The 18574-nt window shown below is 50.4% G+C and overlaps 9 protein-coding genes across 9 annotated transcripts; 5 read left to right on the forward strand and 4 right to left on the reverse strand.

Annotated features, from left to right (window-relative positions):
* The first annotated feature begins 571 nt into the window (after positions 1–571).
* On the forward strand, positions 572–4852 carry L228DRAFT_254919 (P-loop containing nucleoside triphosphate hydrolase protein). The gene is made up of 6 exons (XM_018333860.1): positions 572–865; positions 938–958; positions 1020–1978; positions 2062–3579; positions 3669–4018; positions 4125–4852. Exons 1-6 carry the CDS (start codon positions 803–805, stop codon positions 4505–4507), a joined length of 3294 nt encoding a protein of 1097 aa, XP_018192198.1. The 5' UTR covers positions 572–802; the 3' UTR covers positions 4508–4852.
* Positions 4713–7602, reverse strand: L228DRAFT_258048 (hypothetical protein). The gene is made up of 2 exons (XM_018334047.1): positions 7303–7602; positions 4713–7205 (listed from the first exon to the last, which is right to left on the reverse strand). Exons 1-2 carry the CDS (start codon positions 7489–7491, stop codon positions 5211–5213), a joined length of 2184 nt encoding a protein of 727 aa, XP_018192199.1. The 5' UTR covers positions 7492–7602; the 3' UTR covers positions 4713–5210.
* A 152-nt stretch (positions 7603–7754) lies between these two features.
* L228DRAFT_243142 (hypothetical protein) lies at positions 7755–8641 on the forward strand. The gene is made up of 2 exons (XM_018331616.1): positions 7755–7908; positions 7998–8641. The coding sequence occupies exons 1-2, from the start codon at positions 7875–7877 to the stop codon at positions 8276–8278; spliced, it is 315 nt and encodes a 104-aa protein (XP_018192200.1). The 5' UTR covers positions 7755–7874; the 3' UTR covers positions 8279–8641.
* Positions 8642–9053: 412 nt separating this feature from the next.
* On the forward strand, positions 9054–11497 carry L228DRAFT_216841 (IF-2B-domain-containing protein). The gene is made up of 2 exons (XM_018330129.1): positions 9054–9838; positions 10064–11497. Exons 1-2 carry the CDS (start codon positions 9197–9199, stop codon positions 11021–11023), a joined length of 1602 nt encoding a protein of 533 aa, XP_018192201.1. The 5' UTR covers positions 9054–9196; the 3' UTR covers positions 11024–11497.
* Positions 11498–11570: 73 nt separating this feature from the next.
* Positions 11571–12714, reverse strand: L228DRAFT_206262 (pleiotropic drug resistance protein; the record flags this gene model as incomplete). Its single annotated transcript, XM_018329670.1, has 2 exons — positions 11571–11935; positions 11994–12714. 2 exons carry the CDS (start codon positions 12712–12714, stop codon positions 11571–11573), a joined length of 1086 nt encoding a protein of 361 aa, XP_018192202.1.
* Positions 12715–12906: 192 nt separating this feature from the next.
* L228DRAFT_16288 (hypothetical protein) lies at positions 12907–13433 on the reverse strand. The gene has a single exon (XM_018329404.1). The coding sequence runs from the start codon at positions 13312–13314 to the stop codon at positions 12997–12999; it is 318 nt and encodes a 105-aa protein (XP_018192203.1). The 5' UTR covers positions 13315–13433; the 3' UTR covers positions 12907–12996.
* Positions 13434–13779: 346 nt separating this feature from the next.
* On the forward strand, positions 13780–16469 carry L228DRAFT_243146 (DNA polymerase subunit alpha B). Its single transcript, XM_018331617.1, has 4 exons — positions 13780–13879; positions 13946–14518; positions 14583–16083; positions 16140–16469. The coding sequence occupies exons 2-4, from the start codon at positions 14187–14189 to the stop codon at positions 16314–16316; spliced, it is 2010 nt and encodes a 669-aa protein (XP_018192204.1). The 5' UTR covers positions 13780–13879; positions 13946–14186; the 3' UTR covers positions 16317–16469.
* An 87-nt stretch (positions 16470–16556) lies between these two features.
* On the reverse strand, positions 16557–17032 carry L228DRAFT_235695 (Apc13p-domain-containing protein; the record flags this gene model as incomplete). The annotated part of the gene is made up of 3 exons (XM_018330753.1): positions 16557–16805; positions 16910–16972; positions 17030–17032. The coding sequence occupies 3 exons, from the start codon at positions 17030–17032 to the stop codon at positions 16557–16559; spliced, it is 315 nt and encodes a 104-aa protein (XP_018192205.1).
* A 499-nt stretch (positions 17033–17531) lies between these two features.
* Positions 17532–18557, forward strand: L228DRAFT_243150 (40S ribosomal protein S29). Its single transcript, XM_018331618.1, has 3 exons — positions 17532–17627; positions 17969–18068; positions 18226–18557. The coding sequence occupies exons 1-3, from the start codon at positions 17566–17568 to the stop codon at positions 18232–18234; spliced, it is 171 nt and encodes a 56-aa protein (XP_018192206.1). The 5' UTR covers positions 17532–17565; the 3' UTR covers positions 18235–18557.
* The last annotated feature ends 17 nt before the right edge of the window (positions 18558–18574 follow it).

The following is an 18574-nucleotide window of genomic DNA, read 5'->3' on the forward strand; positions in this document are numbered from 1 at the left end:
ACTTGCATGATAGATTTCCATATGTACTATGCTTCTTACGGCTGGTAGGGGGATGGTCGTGCCTATAGATGGTCTTAAAACCCCTGAATAAGGGGGGCGCTCGACCCAAGTACTATACAGCAGATCCACTCGACTGTTTACCCACTACTAGTGAAGACATTGAAGTTAGGGCTTTCGAAACATTTTTCTTGTGTCACTATTATCACCAATTGGAAAAGGGCAAAAAATTTTATTACAGAGTATACGGAGTATTGTGGTAGGAAACACATGCTTTTTATACCCACATCCGGCTGACGGGGCCTTCATGTGAACTTTTATTCGCTCCCTTCTCTTTTGCACAAGAACTCTCCTCTGAAAGCCGCTACCTCCTTAACTACACTAGTTATACCAGTCAGGGATTATTAGCTATGAATCAGGTGGAATGCGTTGATTGTGGAAGCGAACGGGGAGAGCCGAAAGGGGAAACAACAAGAAAGGCCAGGGACCACAAAGGGAAACGATAGTGACCAAGAACGTGATATGACGCATCCAACACCCGCGGTTTGACGTATATTACCACATTAGGAAATTTCTCAGATTTATTCCATCGTCATTTTCTCTAGCACGGCGAAGGGCCTTCCATCTTTATATTGTATTATACATTCTCTTCAACTCCCTGAGCTCGACTTCATCATTTCCTTTTATATATATCGTATTTATCTTCTAATTTAGCCCCTTTCCTTGCGTATATCGGCACGAAGTACAACTTGCATAGCGGGGCAGTTTCCTTTTTTTTTTCCTTGGAGATCGACAGCACGACATCATGCCTGTCGTGAAACCCGAACAGCTAATAAGCCTGCAGCGAAATGCTCAGAATATCAGAAACGTATGGGCGAGCCTCTTTCTCTTCTTTTTGTATACTTTTGGCGGAGCCTGAAAGCTAACTTTAAGCAAACAGATTTGCATACTGGCCCATGTTGTACGTTCCCAGCGGCCGCCCCGAGTCTCTCAGCTCCCGACTAATCCCATCTTCTCCATAGGATCATGGCAAAACATCTCTTACCGATGCACTTCTTGCGACAAATGGCATTATTTCTCCAAAGTTAGCGGGCAAGATTCGTTACCTGGATGCACGACCCGATGAACAATTGCGAGGCATTACCATGGAGTCGTCAGCAATTTCTTTGTACTTCTCAATGCTTCGACGCCCTGCACCAGAGGCAGCTCCGGAGATGAAGGAATATCTGATCAACCTTATAGACTCCCCAGGCCATATTGACTTTAGCAGCGAGGTTTCTACAGCTTCGCGGCTTTGCGACGGTGCAGTGGTACTGGTCGATGCAGTAGAAGGGGTCTGCAGTCAGACAGTCACAGTACTCCGGCAAACATGGATTGAACGGATGAAACCATTGCTAGTGATTAACAAAATAGATAGGCTAATCACCGAGCTCAAAATGAGTCCCAGCGAAGCATACACACACCTAAGCAAGCTATTGGAGCAAGTAAATGCCGTTGTTGGATCATTCTATCAGGGCGAGAGGATGGAAGAGGACTTAAAATGGAGAGAGAAGATGGAAGAGAAGCTTGCCGCTGCTGCAAATGACCCTGTCAAACACTCGTCTGCAGTTACAACAGGAGCAGCGGCGCAAGACGCCGAGGGAGTAGTGACGAATAGCGCACATGGAGAATTCGAAGAAAGGGACGATGCAGACTTATACTTTGCCCCCGAGAGGAATAATGTCATCTTCAGCAGTGCGATTGACGGCTGGGCTTTTACGGTCAAGCAATTTGCCGCAATATACGAGAGGAAGCTGGGTATCAAAAGAGCGATCCTTGAGAAGGTCTTGTGGGGCGATTATTATCTGGACCCTAAGACCAAGAGGGTTCTTGGGCAGAAGCATCTCAAGGGGAGAAACTTGAAACCAATGTTTGTTCAATTAGTCCTAGAGACCATCTGGGCAGTCTATGAAGCGTCTGTTGACGGAGATCGTGGCAAAGGGTAAGTGGCTTTCTCAATTTTTTTTTCCTGTCCCAAAACTTGTCCAAAGGAATATATCATTAACGCGGTTGTGCATTTTGCAGGGACCCTGCAATGGTTGAGAAAATTACAAAGTCGCTCTCTATCACACTCCCCCCTCATGTCCTCCGATCAAAGGATCCTCGATCAATTTTGACAGCTCTCTTTTCGGCCTGGCTACCTCTTTCCACTGCCCTCCTCGTGACGACCATCGAGCACTTGCCGTCACCACCGGTCGCGCAGGCGGATCGGTTACCGGCTATGATCGAAGAGTCCCCTGGAGCTGAACATGTAGATCCCGCCGTCAAGCAAGCAATGGTCGAATTTCGAACTGAGAAAACCGAACCGGCTGTTGCATATGTTAGTAAAATGGTCGCTATACCACAGAGCGAGTTGCCTGAAAATAGGCGCAGAGCAGGTGGTCTAAGTGCAGAGGAGGCTCGCGAGATGGCACGCAAGAAACGGGCGGAGATTGCACGTGCCCAACAACTCTCCTCTGGTGATGTCGGTGGCATGACGCGTGCTCTGGCTACTGTGAGCTTGGGAGAAGGAGAGGAAGAGGAGGAGCCGGAAGCTTCGCATGAAGAGGAGGAGGACCCTGAGCATTTGATTGGTTTTGCTCGTTTGTACTCTGGATCTCTTTCTGTTGGTGACGAGGTCTACGTTTTGGCTCCTAAATTCTCGCCCGCAGACCCTCACGCGCACCCGGAACCTCAGAAAGTCACAATCACAGCGTTATATTTGCTGATGGGGCGAAGCTTGGAGCCACTACGGACTGTGCCAGCTGGTGTCGTTTTTGGCATTGCGGGACTGGAGGGACACATCCTCAAGTCAGGAACACTTTGCAGCCAATTAGAAGGCAGCGTCAACCTCGCAGGGTTGAACATGGGAAGCCAACCTATTGTTCGCGTCGCACTCGAACCGGCTAATCCCATGGATCTTGGAAAGATGATTGATGGCCTGCGGCTTCTGGTGCAGAGCGACCCTTGTGCAGAATACGAAGTCCTCGAGAATGGCGAGCACGTCATTCTTACTGCGGGTGAACTTCACCTTGAACGTTGTCTGAAAGACCTGCGCGAGAGATTTGCCAAGTGCGATATTCAAGCCGGCGAGCCCATCGTGCCATATCGAGAAACCATTGTCAGTGCTCCCGAGATGGCACCGCCTAGGGAAAAAGATCTCCCACGAGGTACAGTGGCTGGTGTGACGAGCTCTAAGCAGATATCTATTCGGTTAAGAGTCCGGCCTCTCCCGGCAGCAGTGACCAATTTTCTTTCCAAGAACGCTAGTTCCATAAAGCAATTTTACTCGCAGAACAAAGCGGAAGAACGCCGTGGACGGCAGAAGGGTGACTCTCAACCTGTCGAAGAGGGAGGCGAAGAGATTGAAGCTGCTGGAGGAGATGAAACAAGCATAATTTCACTGGATGACTTTCAGAAGAGTCTGAAAAAGGCATTCGAGGAGATCAAGGCTGACCGCGAAGTATGGGCAAGTGCAATCGATAACATTGCAGCATTTGGCCCAAGACGTGTTGGCTCAAATCTCTTGATCGATGCCAGCAGTAATGGCATTTTTAAGCGATTGTAAGTACTATGGAGCCTCTCATACAAAAATTTTTTTTTTTCCCTTTTCGCACCGCTCCGCATCGTTTACTTACAACTTATTTCCTTAGTCTCCGCCATGCACAGCAGTCTGAACAATCTCCGAATGGCACCGAGTCTCCAGCTCCATCTGCTACTGATAGTCTGACCGCGCGAGATTTCGCCGACAAAATCGGCTACGCCTTCCAATTAGCAACCGCTCAAGGCCCGCTCTGTAATGAGCCTATCCAGGGCGTTGCTGTCTTTATAGAAGACGTATCCATTGCCATCCCTGCGGAAGAAGAGAGCACTGCGCGAGAAAAGCTTGGTCGCCTTACCGGTGAAGTTATTAGGACCGTACGAGACTCTATTCACCAGGGATTTCTTGACTGGAGTCCTCGCCTCCTGCTTGCCATGTATAGTTGCGAAATTCAAGCATCCAGTATGTTGCAATCCTTGATTCCTCCGCCTTTCACTGCTGCATTTTCACCGCCTTTTCAAACACCTTTTTTTTTAGCGCTTTTGCTAATTTCTCTCCTATTAAACAGCCGAGGTCCTTGGACGTGTTTACGGAGTCATCACTCGTCGTCGAGGCCGCATTCTGTCCGAAGCCCTTAAGGAAGGCACGCCCTTCTTCACTATCCTATCCGTCCTGCCCGTCGCGGAGTCTTTTGGATTCAGTGACGAGATTCGCAAACGGACCTCGGGCGCCGCGAGCCCTCAGCTCATCTTTGCCGGATTTGAAATGCTCGATATCGATCCCTTCTGGATTCCATTTACTGAAGAGGAACTGGAAGATCTTGGTGAATTGGCAGACAAAGAGAACGTTGCAAAGAGATACATGGATCGAGTTCGAAGTCGTAAAGGCTTGTTTATTCAAGGCAAAAAGTTGGTTGTGGATGCGGAGAAGCAGAAGACACTGAAACGGTAAAGGAGGAAGTTAACGCTTGAGACTTAATGATGTACGAGCGTAAAGGGTTTTTTGATGTAGAATACGAAGCAAGCCCCCAAGGGGCTATGGACCAGAAGAAAAGTTTGAATATGAGGCGTATATAGAGTCAGGCGTTATGCATAAGGCAGGAAACTTTATTGTGTGTTTACAGGGACTCAAACCACGACTCATGAAGTTCAAATATGTATTGCTTATTTCTCTAGCTCCTGCAGTCCGCTGATTCGCCCTCTGGCATGATCAATTTACTTTGACCATATCGATAATATCTTTTCAAGTCACCTTTTCCCTGCTAAACACCCTCCAATATTGAGGATGCTACGTGCCGCAGCGCCAAAGTCCGATCTGATACCTTAGAGATGAATATGACCCTTTATCTCTCTCTGTTTAATCTCTCTGCAGACAAGAAATTTTGGATAATGCTGCCCCAAAGGCGAGAGAATAATATTGTACAACGTTTCTAAAAGAAATAGTTCCAGTTCAAGGCCTCTGAGTGCTTTTTTTTTACTGTTCCCTTTCTGGTCAAGAGAGGAAAATAATTGGAGGCCAGGCCAGGCCAAGACCCAAACGCAGCCGGTGAAAAACGAAGCCTGCCAAAATCGTCCAACTGATGTCCTTCAAATTGATATCCGCAATGGATATAGTGATATCTGGAACGCATTTTAAATCACCTCACAAGAATAACCTAATCGTACCGCCTGGACGTCCTTGGCCGACTGGAGCTGCGTCTGCGAGTACGGCTCGGGCTTCGGCGCCGGCTATAACTCCTGCGGCGACTGCGATCACGTTCTCTGCGGGTGTCCCTGTCTCTGTCTCTGTCTGCGTCACGATCTCGAACCCGGTCGCGATCACGGTCTCGGTCTCGGTCACTCTCCCTGTCGCGCCTTCTGCTGCTGATGAGAGGGCTGGGACTCCGGCCTCGTCTTCGGCTGTGGCTTCTTCGACGAGGAGGTGGGCTCAGACTCCTCTTGCGGCGATGGGGACTTGGACTAGTTCGTCTTCGTCGATCAGGACTTGGGCTGCGGCGTCTCGAGCGGCTACGTTTTCGGGGTGGGGGCGGATGCGGCAGCGGCAATCTGTCATTGTCTGCGTCTGGGTCGCCACCACCGCGGCCACCGCTGCCACTAGCACCACCAGGAACATATCGATCATAAGTATCTCGGGGTCGCTCGTGTCGGTCTCTGGAAGCGGCTCGACGGCTTAACGGAGGTGGGCTACGGCTTGTTCTCCGACCTCCGCCACTGCCACCACCGGGGCGATATGAGTCCATGTCTCCTCCGGGACTTCTGGAGCGGGAGTATCTCCGTCGAGGAGAGACTCTGCGATTGCGAGATCGAGCGCGGTAGCTATCTCGGTCTCGATCTCGCGGTGGAAGAGGCGGCGTGCGAGACCGGCTCCTGCCTCGTCGGCGTGGCGGTGGGCTGCGAGAGCGAGAGCGAGAGTGGTCATACCGGCGACGAGGCGGAGGAGTGCGGCTGGGACTGCGTCTGCGGCGATAGTCGCGGTCTCGTGTTCTGGAAAGGCTCCTTGGAGGAGTTGAATCTCTGCGCGAGCCACGATAAATGTCGTGCGGGCGTCTGTCATCGTCCCATTGCCGAGTGTAACGCCGTGGGCTACGGCTCCTGCTGCCTCGATAAGACCGATCTACGCTGTAGCGGTCTCTTGCTCGGTCACGATCACGGCCTCGGTCGCGGCTGGGATCGCGGTCTCGCTCTCGTTCGCGCTCATGGTCATTATGTACTGATCTCCGGCCGGGCGAAGGGCTGCGATCCTTTTTATCTCTGCCTGCTCCTTCAGGATGGGACGAGAGGCGAGATGTGTCTGCCGGTCGAGGCTCGGGCTGGGAAGGCTTGCCCACTTGTCCTTTACGTAGTGGGGGTTCAAGAGATTCAGAACGCTCCATTTCTGGCCGTTGGCGCGCTTTGGCCGCGAGTTCTTGGCCCTCCTTGAGAAGCAATTGCAGCGCAATATCATCGAGGTCTTTGTCCTCCAAAGGTCGAGGAGTAGGTTCTCTAGTTGATTTTCGATCACGATCGTCCCTGGCAAGCGACCGTCTCCTAGAGGAATCTCTTTCGCGCCAGGCCGCGTCTCTAAGGTCTCGTTCTCTTGCGTCTTCCTGTCGTCGTCGTTCGCGACGCTCTTCTCGCTCCCTATCGCGTTGACGGTCGAGTTCTCTCTCCCTTTCTCGCTCCTTTTCACGTTCAATTCTCCTTTGCTCGTCACGCTCTTCCGCTCTTCTTCGCGCTTCCTCCTCCTGTCGAAGGTCTTCCTCGCGTTGTTTTCGCTTCTCTTCCGCCTTGATCCGCTCTTTCTCCTTTTCAATTTCTGCTTCCTTCTCCAGTTCTTCCTTGCGAATTCTTTCCCTTTCAGCATGTCGAACCGCTGCCTCTTCCTCGTATTCCTCTTCTGGTTTGCTACCGATCCGTTCTTCCTCAGCAGCAGCAGCTTCGCCAATTTCGTTCTGTCGTATAGCGCGTAGAGCATCTTCGACGTGAGTGATATCCTGATCGATGAAACGAGCAATATCTGCTTCGACGGATTTGTAAATGTCGCTTCGATCCACGGCGCCTTCAATCAGCGGCGCAGCCTTGCCACGATCCCGCGAAAGAAGTGAAGGATCACGGTCAATCTCTGATTCGGCCACCTCAGTTATAGAGTTGACTAGAGAAGACTTTGCATCCTATTGACCAAGTAAAAATCAGTACCAAATGCACACCAAACCAAGCCGATGTATATGCATCATGGCCGCCAAGTGTCAAGAATAGAGAGAAACTCACGCCGCTGTCATATTTGGCCCAGACTGCCTTTCTGAGTCTGTCGAATTCTCCCTTCTTCTTGAACGTATGTAGGAGCCCATCGATCGCAGAGCGTTTGGCCGCAGAAAGCGGTAAGTCTGAAGTCTTGAACTTCTTTCGCGGTGGGCCTGCATCCTCTGACGCGGAGGGCACGCGTTCTAAATCCGCCATTGCCAACTGTTACTGAGCGATGGCTCTCCGTTCCAAGCTCATCTGCTGTTGAAATTGATCAATGCGTGATCTCGCAATGTAGAATTATCGCGGGTAGCATTTGGAGCTTAATGACGGGACATTTTTACTTCGCGGGAGCTTCAACCACAGTAACTCAGCCATCGGAGCGGCAAGCCACCCCCGGCCTGGGCTAAACCGAATTGAGCAGTTCCCATGTTGACCATCCCCAGCATCTCCACATCCCCATCCCATCCCATCCCCCCCAAAAACATAAGGCGCCGTATATCCGAGGGTTTAAACTGTGCTTTATCGCCTACAAGTGGCCTGTTTCATTGATATCACAATATCTTCGGATCAAAAGCCTGGTACAAATACCACCGACCATGGTTCACAAGATCCTTTTCTGGAGCGGCTTCGGTAAGCAATCTAGCAGTCACATGGGCGGCGACAAAATCCATATGTGATGGTTGTCCACAGCTAACTCGAAGGCTGCTCACGCGACATAGGCATCGCTGTTCGATTCTGGCAACTCGGCATGGAGTTGCGGCCGTTCTTTAACAAAGAGTCTCTGTGGGCATATCCGGTCTTCGCTGCCGCCGGTGGAAGCTTCGGTTACTGGTTAACGGGAGTCGAGCAACGACAATTTAAGATTCTCCAAGACCGAAAAGATAGCTTGTTGGAGAAGCGAAAACGGAGAGCAGAGAGAGAAGCCGCTGAAGCGGGTGCGTCTCTTGAGCCAACGACGAGTGCAGCAGAGAAAGGCGGCATCTTGGCTAGCACATCTTAGAAAGTTTGGTCATACTTGTATGGTGCGACAGTTTATGGAATAAGGGTTGGGAACGGAGATTATAAGTCCCCAAGGGAGCTTATTCTATCAAAGGCAGAGCTAAGGGTTAATTTTTTTTTTTTTCATTGACTGGAAGGCGCTGTTTCATCTGCCGTTTCAATCATGTTTATTGCGTACTTCAGCGGTTGTAATGATTCTACTCTCTCATCTCAGGAGATTATAAAGTCATCTTAACTACTTTTCTTCTCTCTGCTGGATCCAGAGCATAGAAACCTAAGTAAGTTAAAAGAATGACTACGCAGGTAGCGACGAACACGTTATGAAAGTGATTTCCACTTTTTTATTTTATTTTACTCTCGCACATAGAATGAGTTTGATGCTTCAAATGTAATAGAAGTTTAACGCTAAATCTATATGTTAAACTGGATGGATTTGTTTTTCAATAAAGGTGTTGACCGGCACTGGTAAAAGATGATTTCATAGAAGGCATGTAGCAACCGAAAAAGGAAGCACTACTGACCAAGTCCCAACCACTATCTCACGCTTTCGCTCCCAACGTAAAGACAAAATTACTTCGTAGTCTTCAACGACAGAAACTGTAGCACAAACTTTTGCATCTATGTGACGCACTGATTGCTCATTCCAAGTGTTGCGCAGAACAACGAAACAAGCGAAGCGACAAGATCACATCTGATATCAACCGCGCTTCGGGCGCTTGCACCCCGCGCTAAAAGCTAAACTTCCCAAACCGAACGCCTATCCTAGGGTTGACTCAAAAGTGCTTTTACAACAAAAATAATCCCACCCAACACAGGCCTTGGGGACGTGAGTCACCCTGTATCCACCATTTACTCGGAACCGGCGCATCATTCATACGAGTCTTGGCGCATAAATAAACTTAAATCCTCCTCCCCAGCTATGGCGGACACCAACCCTCAGAACCCCACCGCGGGCGCAGAGCTTTCGCCGGCACCAGCGAAGGACCAAAAGTCCCCAAAAGCAGACACGAAGCAAGCACAGCCGAAACCCAATGGCACAGAAGTCACAGCTACTGGGCCTAATGGAGAGAAGCTTTCCGGTGCGGAATTGAAAAAACGAGCCAAGGCCGAAAAAGCAGCTCGACGAGAACGAGAAAAGGCCGATCGGCAGGGCCCTGGCGGCGGAGTGCCGCACAGTGGTGGCCAAGACAAGGCGGGCAATCAAAAACCAGGAAAGCCATGGCAGAAGGTCGAAGTGCAGCAACACAAAGACGACAGTGTTGCTGGTAGTAAGGGCCACCACAAGCGCACCACATCCACCGCCGCAGCGGATCATCAAAAGAACTTGGCCCTCCGTGGAAAAGGAGCGCAGGGAGGAGCGCAGGCCGCAGCAAAGCCGCCCAAGGATGCAAACCAGGTGTCCCTTTTCGGACATTTATATGGACAGTCACGACGGACGACTCTGGCAGGTGTCGGAAAGGACGTGCATCCGGCTGTGCTGGCGCTGGGCCTGCAGATGAGCAACTACGTTATTTGCGGAAGCAATGCGCGCTGTATAGCAACGCTTTTGGCACTCAAGAGGGTAAATTCTTCCCAATTTCTCTCCAATTCCTTGACTCTTTCAACTTTCACATTTAATTTCCGCTTCACGTTCAATGGGGCACAGGGGCAAGAGGCTCTTGTGCCAGTCTTTGGTGCCCAAAAACCACAAGTCTACTGCTCTTCATGCCTCTTACAAAGAAACATAAATCCTTATTTCGAATATTTATCTTTTCTGGACCCAGACATTAACTGGACACATTAACAGGTCATTGAATCCTACACTACACCTCCCGGCCACTCACTCAGCCGACACCTGACCTCGCACCACCTATCTCCTCAAATCGACTACCTGGTCTCATGCCGACCCATGTCCGTGTCCATGGGCAATGCGATTCGATGGCTGAAGCTCGAAATCAGCAAAGTCGACCCCGACACGCCCGAGAACGAAGCAAAAGAAGATCTATGCGACTCCATTGACAACTTTATCCGCGAGCGCATCACCGTGGCCGACCAAGTGATTGCCACCAGCGCGGGCGGCAAGATCCAAAACGGAGACGTGGTTCTCACGTACGCCAAGAGCAGCATTGTGCAGCAGACCCTCATCGAGGCACACAAGCGGGGCGTGCAGTTCCGCGTCATTGTCATTGACTCCAAGCCCTTGTTTGAAGGCAAACACTTGGCGCGTGCCCTCGCCACGGCCGGCCTGGAAGTCCAGTACTCGCTCATGCACGCCGTGAGCCACGCCATCAAGGACGCAACCAAGGTCTTCCTGGGCGCTCACGCAATGATGAGTAATGGCCGTCTGTACTCGCGTGTCGGTACAGCCATTGTCGCCATGACTGCCAACGAGTTTGATGTCCCGGTCATCGTGTGCTGCGAGAGCGTCAAGTTTACTGAAAAAGTCGCTCTTGACAGCATTGTGAGCAATGAGGTCGCGCCGCCGGATGAGCTAATTTCGCCGCTCCCCTTGACGCATACTGCTACAACAACTACTACTACTACGGCGACCGCGACTCCTGATCAGACCGGCGCGGCGACAGCAGGTGAGGCTCAGGGAGTCAAGGGCTCGCCGTTGTCGACGTGGCGGGAAACGGATAATTTGCTCTTGCTCAACATCATGTATGATGTTACGCCTGCCGAGTATATCAAGATGGTTATCACCGAGTATGGCTCTCTGCCGCCGAGCTCAGTCCCGGTTGTGCATAGATTGAGTACGAATTCGTAAAATGATCTACTTCTTTTCCTACGGATGAACGTGAAAAATGATGGAGAAGATGGAGGAATGAGATCTTGCTACTTGCTACATACTTCTAGCATTTTCTTAAAATACATTTTGGTGTTTCGGCGTTTCGTTCTTGAGTAAGAGCGTTGGTTTCCTTTCTTCATTTGAAGATTTGTTGTTACCATTCTTCCGGTATTTTTGTTGGCATGCCTAATATGTATGTTTATATGTGTTGGTCAAAGCCGTAACATCAATGATGATTAATGCATGGAGAAAATTGAAAAATAAAAGAAACAGAAAATTAGTCAAGGAGGGAGATGGGTGATGCGCTCCGCAAATCTCTAAGAATATGGAAAAAAACATCAACCATAACAATTCATGCGCCTTTGAAGTAAACTAGCTTGAATGAATAAGGGGGAGATGCAAGCCGAGAGGAACAGAGGGGAAACGTATGAATAGAAAGAAAACTAATTACGCTGCGATTTTACCAGAAAACCGTCAAGCAACTGCTTTCGCCCAATGTCTGAATCAATGGAATCCGGAAACGCCATTACGCAGAAACAATGTTTGTCAGCGGCTCTGCCGCAGGTGGTGCGGGCGCGACCTTTGCCTTCTCGATCTCTACCAGGCATGGTTCATCGCCACCCCGCAGATAAGTCTCGTGTTCTCCCACTCGGCGGCCCGCTTTGACCCATCGCTCGCGGTAGGCTGCTCTCCGCTCGGCAGCAATTTTGTTTAGGGTGGGCCAGTAGATGGAGTGGTCATACTCGAATTGCGCATCTCCACCGTGCGTGGTGAGCAATTGTGCGGGCGGCACATATTGGCGAATGCCCTCATTGAACTTGAGCTTCTCGCGCGTGAGCGGGTCAATGAAAGGGCTGATGAGCTTGAAGAAAGTCCACACGGGCCAAGGAACTAGGGCATTGGATTAGCGCAAATGAAAGTATGCACATTTGCCACAGGCATTACTCACTGTTAATAACAAAAGCCCGTCCTAGACGCTCAGGATAGTGGGTCTGCAAGATATGTAACGTTTGACGTCCCTGGCCAACACTAGGATTGCTTCCGCTTGTGCTCTCCTTGAAATTGATCAAGAGGGCAGTCGTGTCCTGACCAGGCACCATCATGTCAATGACGCGCTCCAGCATAAAGACAAGATGCTGAATCTGGCGGTCGCTCTTCTTCGTGTTCTGCTTGGCTGGATTCAGGTATAGACACGGCCGAGCATCATTGTCGTAGCCAGCGATAACCTGCTTGCCTGTCTCGTTCTCTGGCGAGATGTAGTCGGCTGTATGCTTGTCGACACCATAGTCACGCCGCCAGGTCAAAGTGTTCATCAAGCGCTTGGAAGCCTCTGCGGCGTTCCATTTGGTTGCACGCAAATAACGCAGCAAACACTCTCGCGTGAGGAACATACGCTCATCGTCGGTAATTGGAGAGAGCTTGCTATTCTTCTCTAACGTGTCGGGGATTTCTTTCCAGCTGGACACTGTCTTCAGGACATTGTCATACTTGGTCTCTTGCTCTGATGTCAATTTCGCAGGAGCAGGTGGCTTGATTCCATCATAGGGGGCTAAAAAGGGCGTCTTGACCGGACCCGTGGGAGGTGCCGGTGCAGATTCCTTGACGGATGGCGCAGTCGATGTGGGCTCTGTACGAGCTCCACTGGCCGTGTCGGTTGAGGCATCAGACATGACGCTCGCGTCGGGGGTCAGCTTTGCAGCAGTTCCGTTGACGCCTGAGGCCGACACTTCTGCGGGAATAGGTGCTTGCTGAGGATCTGCCGTCGTAGCCATTGCGCGCTAGAGGGGCGTTGGAAATACTCCGGAAATTAAAAGGAAAGAGTGATTGCGGCGGAATGAGTAACTTAGGGAAACGTTTGGGTTGGGAAGGAGGGAAGGAGAGTGGTAAGAGTGAGAGAGTTGAGAAAGGGCGTTGGAGAAGAGAATTATTCTCGGCGCTACACGGCTTGCTTATCACCACCAAGAGCTATTTACTGCACCCGACTTGGCGTTACTCACACGTGGAGAAGGAGCGAAAAAAGGTGATGCTAAAGATGGGGAAAATTGCCTTAAGTTACGCCCTGGGAATCTTCTAATCGCCAGGTCGGGGGATCCGACGGCCGAGGCTGAATTTCCAATGAGATCAATGGCAACAGCTAGGGGCCTTAGTAGCGGGTTAATAATCTTACAATTATGGGCTAAACTGGAGCAAGTAATCAAACTGTAATTTCTACCGTCAGGGCGATACACCGAGCTCACTGTGGCGCTGAGAAGGGATAATCTCAGCGCCATGCCCAACACACACACACTCTCCTCTCAGTCTGAATCATGCAGCGGTACCACAAAGGTTGAGTTGACCGCCAAAGTTACTCTTGCCGCATTCCTTAGCTAGACTGTCAATTTTTTTTTGGTTTTCCCTTCCTCGTCCCGCTATGGCTGATTGCCGCTAGTTACTGCTGACTCCCCCAAGTGCTGACACATATAGAGTTAAGAAGCCTATTCGCGTGAGAGGGGGGATGAGCTAAGCTTAATCATGGCAGATGTTGAATGAGGTCACGTATCCTACTGCCTGACGGCATTAGCATGTTCATGCATACTCCTTCATCGTGGTTGAGGCGTTCTTCGAGACTCTTGCAACGAAGAGAATAGTTATGACCTTGGCCTCTCGTCGTTCTCCGCTCGGGAAGGATGAAACTACGGGAGCGCCGGCGGAACTTCGGGCAGGAATAAGTCCGCGTCGTCCGCAGGTTGGCATTGCTCGGCCTCCGTCGCATCCGAAGAATCGAGAAGTTTTCGATTATGTCATCAGCCCGGCCCGAGGCTAGACTACAATCTCTCTAGTCTGGATACGTGCACAGTAGGTTATCTTAGTTACCTGTAACATTTTGGCCTCGCTCTGTCGAGCTGACAAGGCCTACCGTAGTCCCTCCCCATACAATTAATTCCACTTCGGGCAAGCGCGTCTCGGACCCGCGATTTCTTGAATGGAAAGCGCGTCTCCTCTATGGGTCGCGTGTTTTGACGTCTGCTGTTGGCTCCGTCGTCAGAGGTCGAGAATACTTGTAGAAGCAGCAACCAACCCCGTCACCAAAAACAAGAGCGGACTCCTCTCCTTGTAGCACTGTAAAGGTGCAGATAACCCTTACCGGCTCTGCTACTTCGCAATGGAAGACCCTTCGGCCGAACTGAACAAGCTCTTTGCAGCTCCGCCTGCGAATGAACTCCCCCAAGATGTCCTCGGCGAACTCAAATCGATTCTGCGGCTGCATGCCCTGTCCCCTCAGGAGCTTTTCTTCAAATGGGAATCATACAGTATAAAGATGGGCGCGGAAGAGACGAGATTGAACCTGGACACGGCCAGGGCATTCAAACATGACATCCAGGAGGGACTTGAGAGAGAGTCAAGGACCAAGGCACACATCCGTACCACCGACAAGCGAAGCACAGCGGGAGCTACTCCACGCGCAAAAGCAAGTACCGACGATGTTTTTGGCATGTATGGCTGCCTGTGGGAATCTCTTTGCAGAAACAAGCCATCTAAACTAACCATCTCGTTTCAGGATCGATGGTTTGATGCCCAGTACGCCAAGGCATGTCGCAGCTAGCGGGACCGCTACCTCGGCGAAACGGAGAAGTGCATTCGAGACGCCGGCATCAAAAGCAAGCAAGAACAATGTTTTCAGTTCTCCGAGCGAGATCAAGCCATCACCAAGGCAGGGAGATATTGGCGGTAGTGGGGCCACAGTGCCGTTTTCGGAACGACCAAATGCTGGACAGACGATTGAGTCTCTTAACAGTCACCTGCCGGAAGCAGAATCACCAGTGGCTCCATCAGCAGAACCACGTATCAAATTAACGGCGAACACGGATTTGAAGAAATTCTCATATCGACCCATGGCGATGCATTTATCAGAAGCGTCCGAAGTTCTCGATGATCGGATAGACGAATTTATGGCATTGATTCAAACACACAACAAGCTCGAAGACAATGCGTTTGGAAATCCGGCAACTCAAAGCACCAGCGAGGTCATCGCTGTTGGCAGGATCGCCTCTGATACTCTTGAAGGAAAGCCCAATTCTGCTTCTCTCGTTTTGGAAACATCCAGGCGAATGGGCGCCGGTCTGCGAGTGCCCTTAAAGGTCGACTCATTGGCGCGGTTTGAGTTTTTCCCGGGTCAGATTATCGCAGTGAGGGGGGTAAACGCTTCTGGAGATTATTTTACCGTCCACGAAGTTCTCGATATTCCTCTTTTGCCAATGGCTGCTTCGAACGCGGAAGTCCTCGACAGCTGCAATGAACGCTTACGCGGCGGTGCTGATTCTGATGAGTCTGATTCTGCTCCTCCGCTGAGCATCTTGGTTGCGTCTGGTCCCTTTACCGCCGAAGACAACCTTGACTTTGAACCTCTTCATGCCCTTTGCGATAGGGCCAGCGCTACATATGCAGACTCCATCGTATTGGTTGGCCCCTTCTTGGACGTTGAGCATCCCCTTGTCGCCTCTGGAGATTTTGACCTTCCTGATGACTCGCGAATTGAGCCGGATAAGGCCACAATGACAGATGTGTTCCGTGTGTTGATCGGCGCACCTCTGCGGCGGCTGGCGGAGAATGTCCCCAATATCACAATCATCATGATACCATCCATACGCGACGTGATCAGCAAGCACGTGTCATGGCCCCAGGATTCCTTTCCAAAAAAGGAACTTGGTTTACCAAAGCAGGCTAGAATCGTCTCGAATCCCATTACTCTCAACATCAATGAAAGTGTTGTGGGTATCTCCTCTCAAGATGTACTCTACGAGTTGCGTCGCCAGGAAGTCGTTGGCGGCAAACCGCGCGAGCTCAATGTCCTCGCAAGGTTGCCCAGACACTTGGTCGAGCAGCGCCACTACTTTCCCTTATTTCCTCCTGTCTCCAGAGAGGCCTATCCAAAATCCGGTCTTGACGATGACCTGCCTATAGGGGCTATGCTGGACACAAGTTATTTGAAATTAGGAGAGTGGTTGAATGTTAGACCTGACATCCTCATCTGCCCCAGTGCTCTTGCACCTTTTGCAAAAGTATGTTCTCGTCCTTGCTATTTACAGCCGATGAATCTGCTAACAATTTCGTCCAGGTCGTAGAAAGCGTTCTTGTAATCAATCCGGGAAATCTTTCGAAGCGCAGAGGGGCCGGCACCTTTGCCCAGCTAGCCATTTACCCGGCGAATATTAGCGACGAGGAGAGAGCGGAGAATAAGCCTATTGATCATAAGATTTTCGAACGTGGCAGAGTTGATATTATTCGTATATAACGTGGCAATTGGGAAAAGACATTGTAATTGCGGTCACAACACTGACTCGGTGGCGTTCAGGAATCAATATTTTGTGCAAGATATCTGGAAGGCGAGAAATGCATTTGGGTATAGTTTTTTTTAACTAGGTCAATAAACCGAATTCGGCATCAGAGTGGACATGGGTATAGCAGCCAAACGCCAGTGCGCCTGCAATGCGACTTTCTAGTATCAATACTATGTGATGACTATCGCGGGCGGTCATCGAGGCATCTTGCCTCCAGAAGATGTTCCCCGCGGCAACGTAAACGGATCTTTTGGCCCCTTGCTCATAAGTTCATTCAGACCAAGATCTTTCCATGCTGGTTCTCGCATCTTCTGAGTAGCTCGCTGGATGCCGAACGCTGCATGTTGGTCCGGGACGACGTCATCTTCATCTTCAGGGTTGATTGGTTGGTGCTGCGGTGGAACGTATATGTCCTCATGGGGAAGCTTATCGCGGCAAAAGTCCTGCAAATCCTCGTGTTAGTTATAAAAGCTGTTCTTGTCACCAGCACGTCATGAAAAGCGGAAAACACGCTTTGGGAAGCAGGCGGAACCGTGCCATGCCATACCTCGAACAAATCAGCAACCCGGGGTTGATTAAGGTGGACGTAGGTGCGAGAAGAATCTTTAGACTTTGAAAAATTTGTTATTAGTCCTTATCATTCAAAAGTGAAGTTGCCTTGACTTACCATTTTGTTAGGTTGCCTCGTAAAGCCGAAACAGATTCAATGTTTACATCCAGTAGAATCCCCGAAGTGCTTATCACTGGGGAAGCTGATCTGCATTAAGGGTCTGGCTCGCTAACCTGACTTCAAGCTCCGCTTCGAGAAAGGAAACCTTGTTGGCTGGGGAATCTCGCTTAGATTAGGGTTCAAGCGCACACAACGGGGGCAAGCGGGCCCTGCTTTGCTAGGCGAGCCGCAACAGGCGAAAATCAGCCAGTCCATCACGACGACCCGACCGACGACGATTCCGACCGCTATCGCTCGAACGACAAGGCACCTTTTTCGACGCTGTATGTCCCCATATTGTCCCTTCATATTGTCGCTGAATTGAGGGATTGCAAATCCTGAAAATCCCCAATTCAAGCGTATTCTCAGCTCTACAAGGAGTATACCGAGAGGAGGAATCTACAACGGGATTCAAGAAGACAGTTTAGGCTAACACGGAACCTCTTCGATCGATCATTAGAACCCTCGACCTCGAAACACCGAGCGCAGCAAATATGGCCCACGAAACCGTCTGGTACTCTCGTCCTCGGACTTACGGCAAGGGCAGCCGGGGCTGGTTAGTTCTACCCTGTCCTTGAATTTCGCAACTCTTCCGTTGCCGTTTGATATTCCTTCTTTCCTATTTTTGGCTCCCGTGTTCCGCGTCATACTATACGGTCATTTGTGGAGGTTATATTGCGTCAACTATCCGAGATTCAATTTGGTCGGGAACCGCGGAGGAATAATTTGTGGATCGATGGAATGAATGAGCTTGGACAGGGCGGGAAATTCGAAACCGACTGCGTAACGGGAACACCGAGCCGAGATGGGAAAGGAAGATTGAACGTTGCAAATACACAGACACGCCGGGAAAATGTATATTTGGGCAAGTTGCGCTGACTTGGTTTTGTTTAACAGCCGTGTCTGCACCCACCGTGCTGGTCTGATCCGCAAGTACGGCCTTAACATCTGCCGTCAGTGCTTCCGTGAGAAGTCCACCGACATTGGCTTCAACAAGGTACGAACCGCTCATTTCATCGAAGGAGGACGAGCAATGGGACTTTGCCCAGGATGTCCAGTGCCAGGCCCACCTAGATGGGAGCAATATGGGCAATGAGATGGAGATCCGGATAATAAGGATACATGGCTAACGTTTGGATTTCTTGTTTACACAGTTCCGGTAAATCACTCATACCACCACAATAAATGTCGAGGGCGGGTGTGTGTGGGATATCCGAGGATCGAGGATTCGAGAGCGGGAAAAGGAGGCGATATTATCCGGTCTGGTAATTCCAGTCTTTTTCTCTCAAAATAATTTTAAAACGGGGCGCCGGTAGTGGTCGGGTTTTCTTGCCATGCCGTCGTGCATGCTCTCGTCGGACGTCTTCGGTTCTTAGCTTCCTGTTATGCTAGAGAACAAGAGCCGCGATTTCTGCATCTTATGATTTCTTGAATCTTATTTGCTGTCCCATGTGTGAATGTATATTGAGGCACATCTTCGGTTCACGTGTGATGAGTTGGAAT

This window comes from Xylona heveae (genome assembly GCF_001619985.1).
Source record: "Xylona heveae TC161 unplaced genomic scaffold L228scaffold_1, whole genome shotgun sequence".
NCBI lineage: Eukaryota > Fungi > Ascomycota > Xylonomycetes > Xylonales > Xylonaceae > Xylona > Xylona heveae.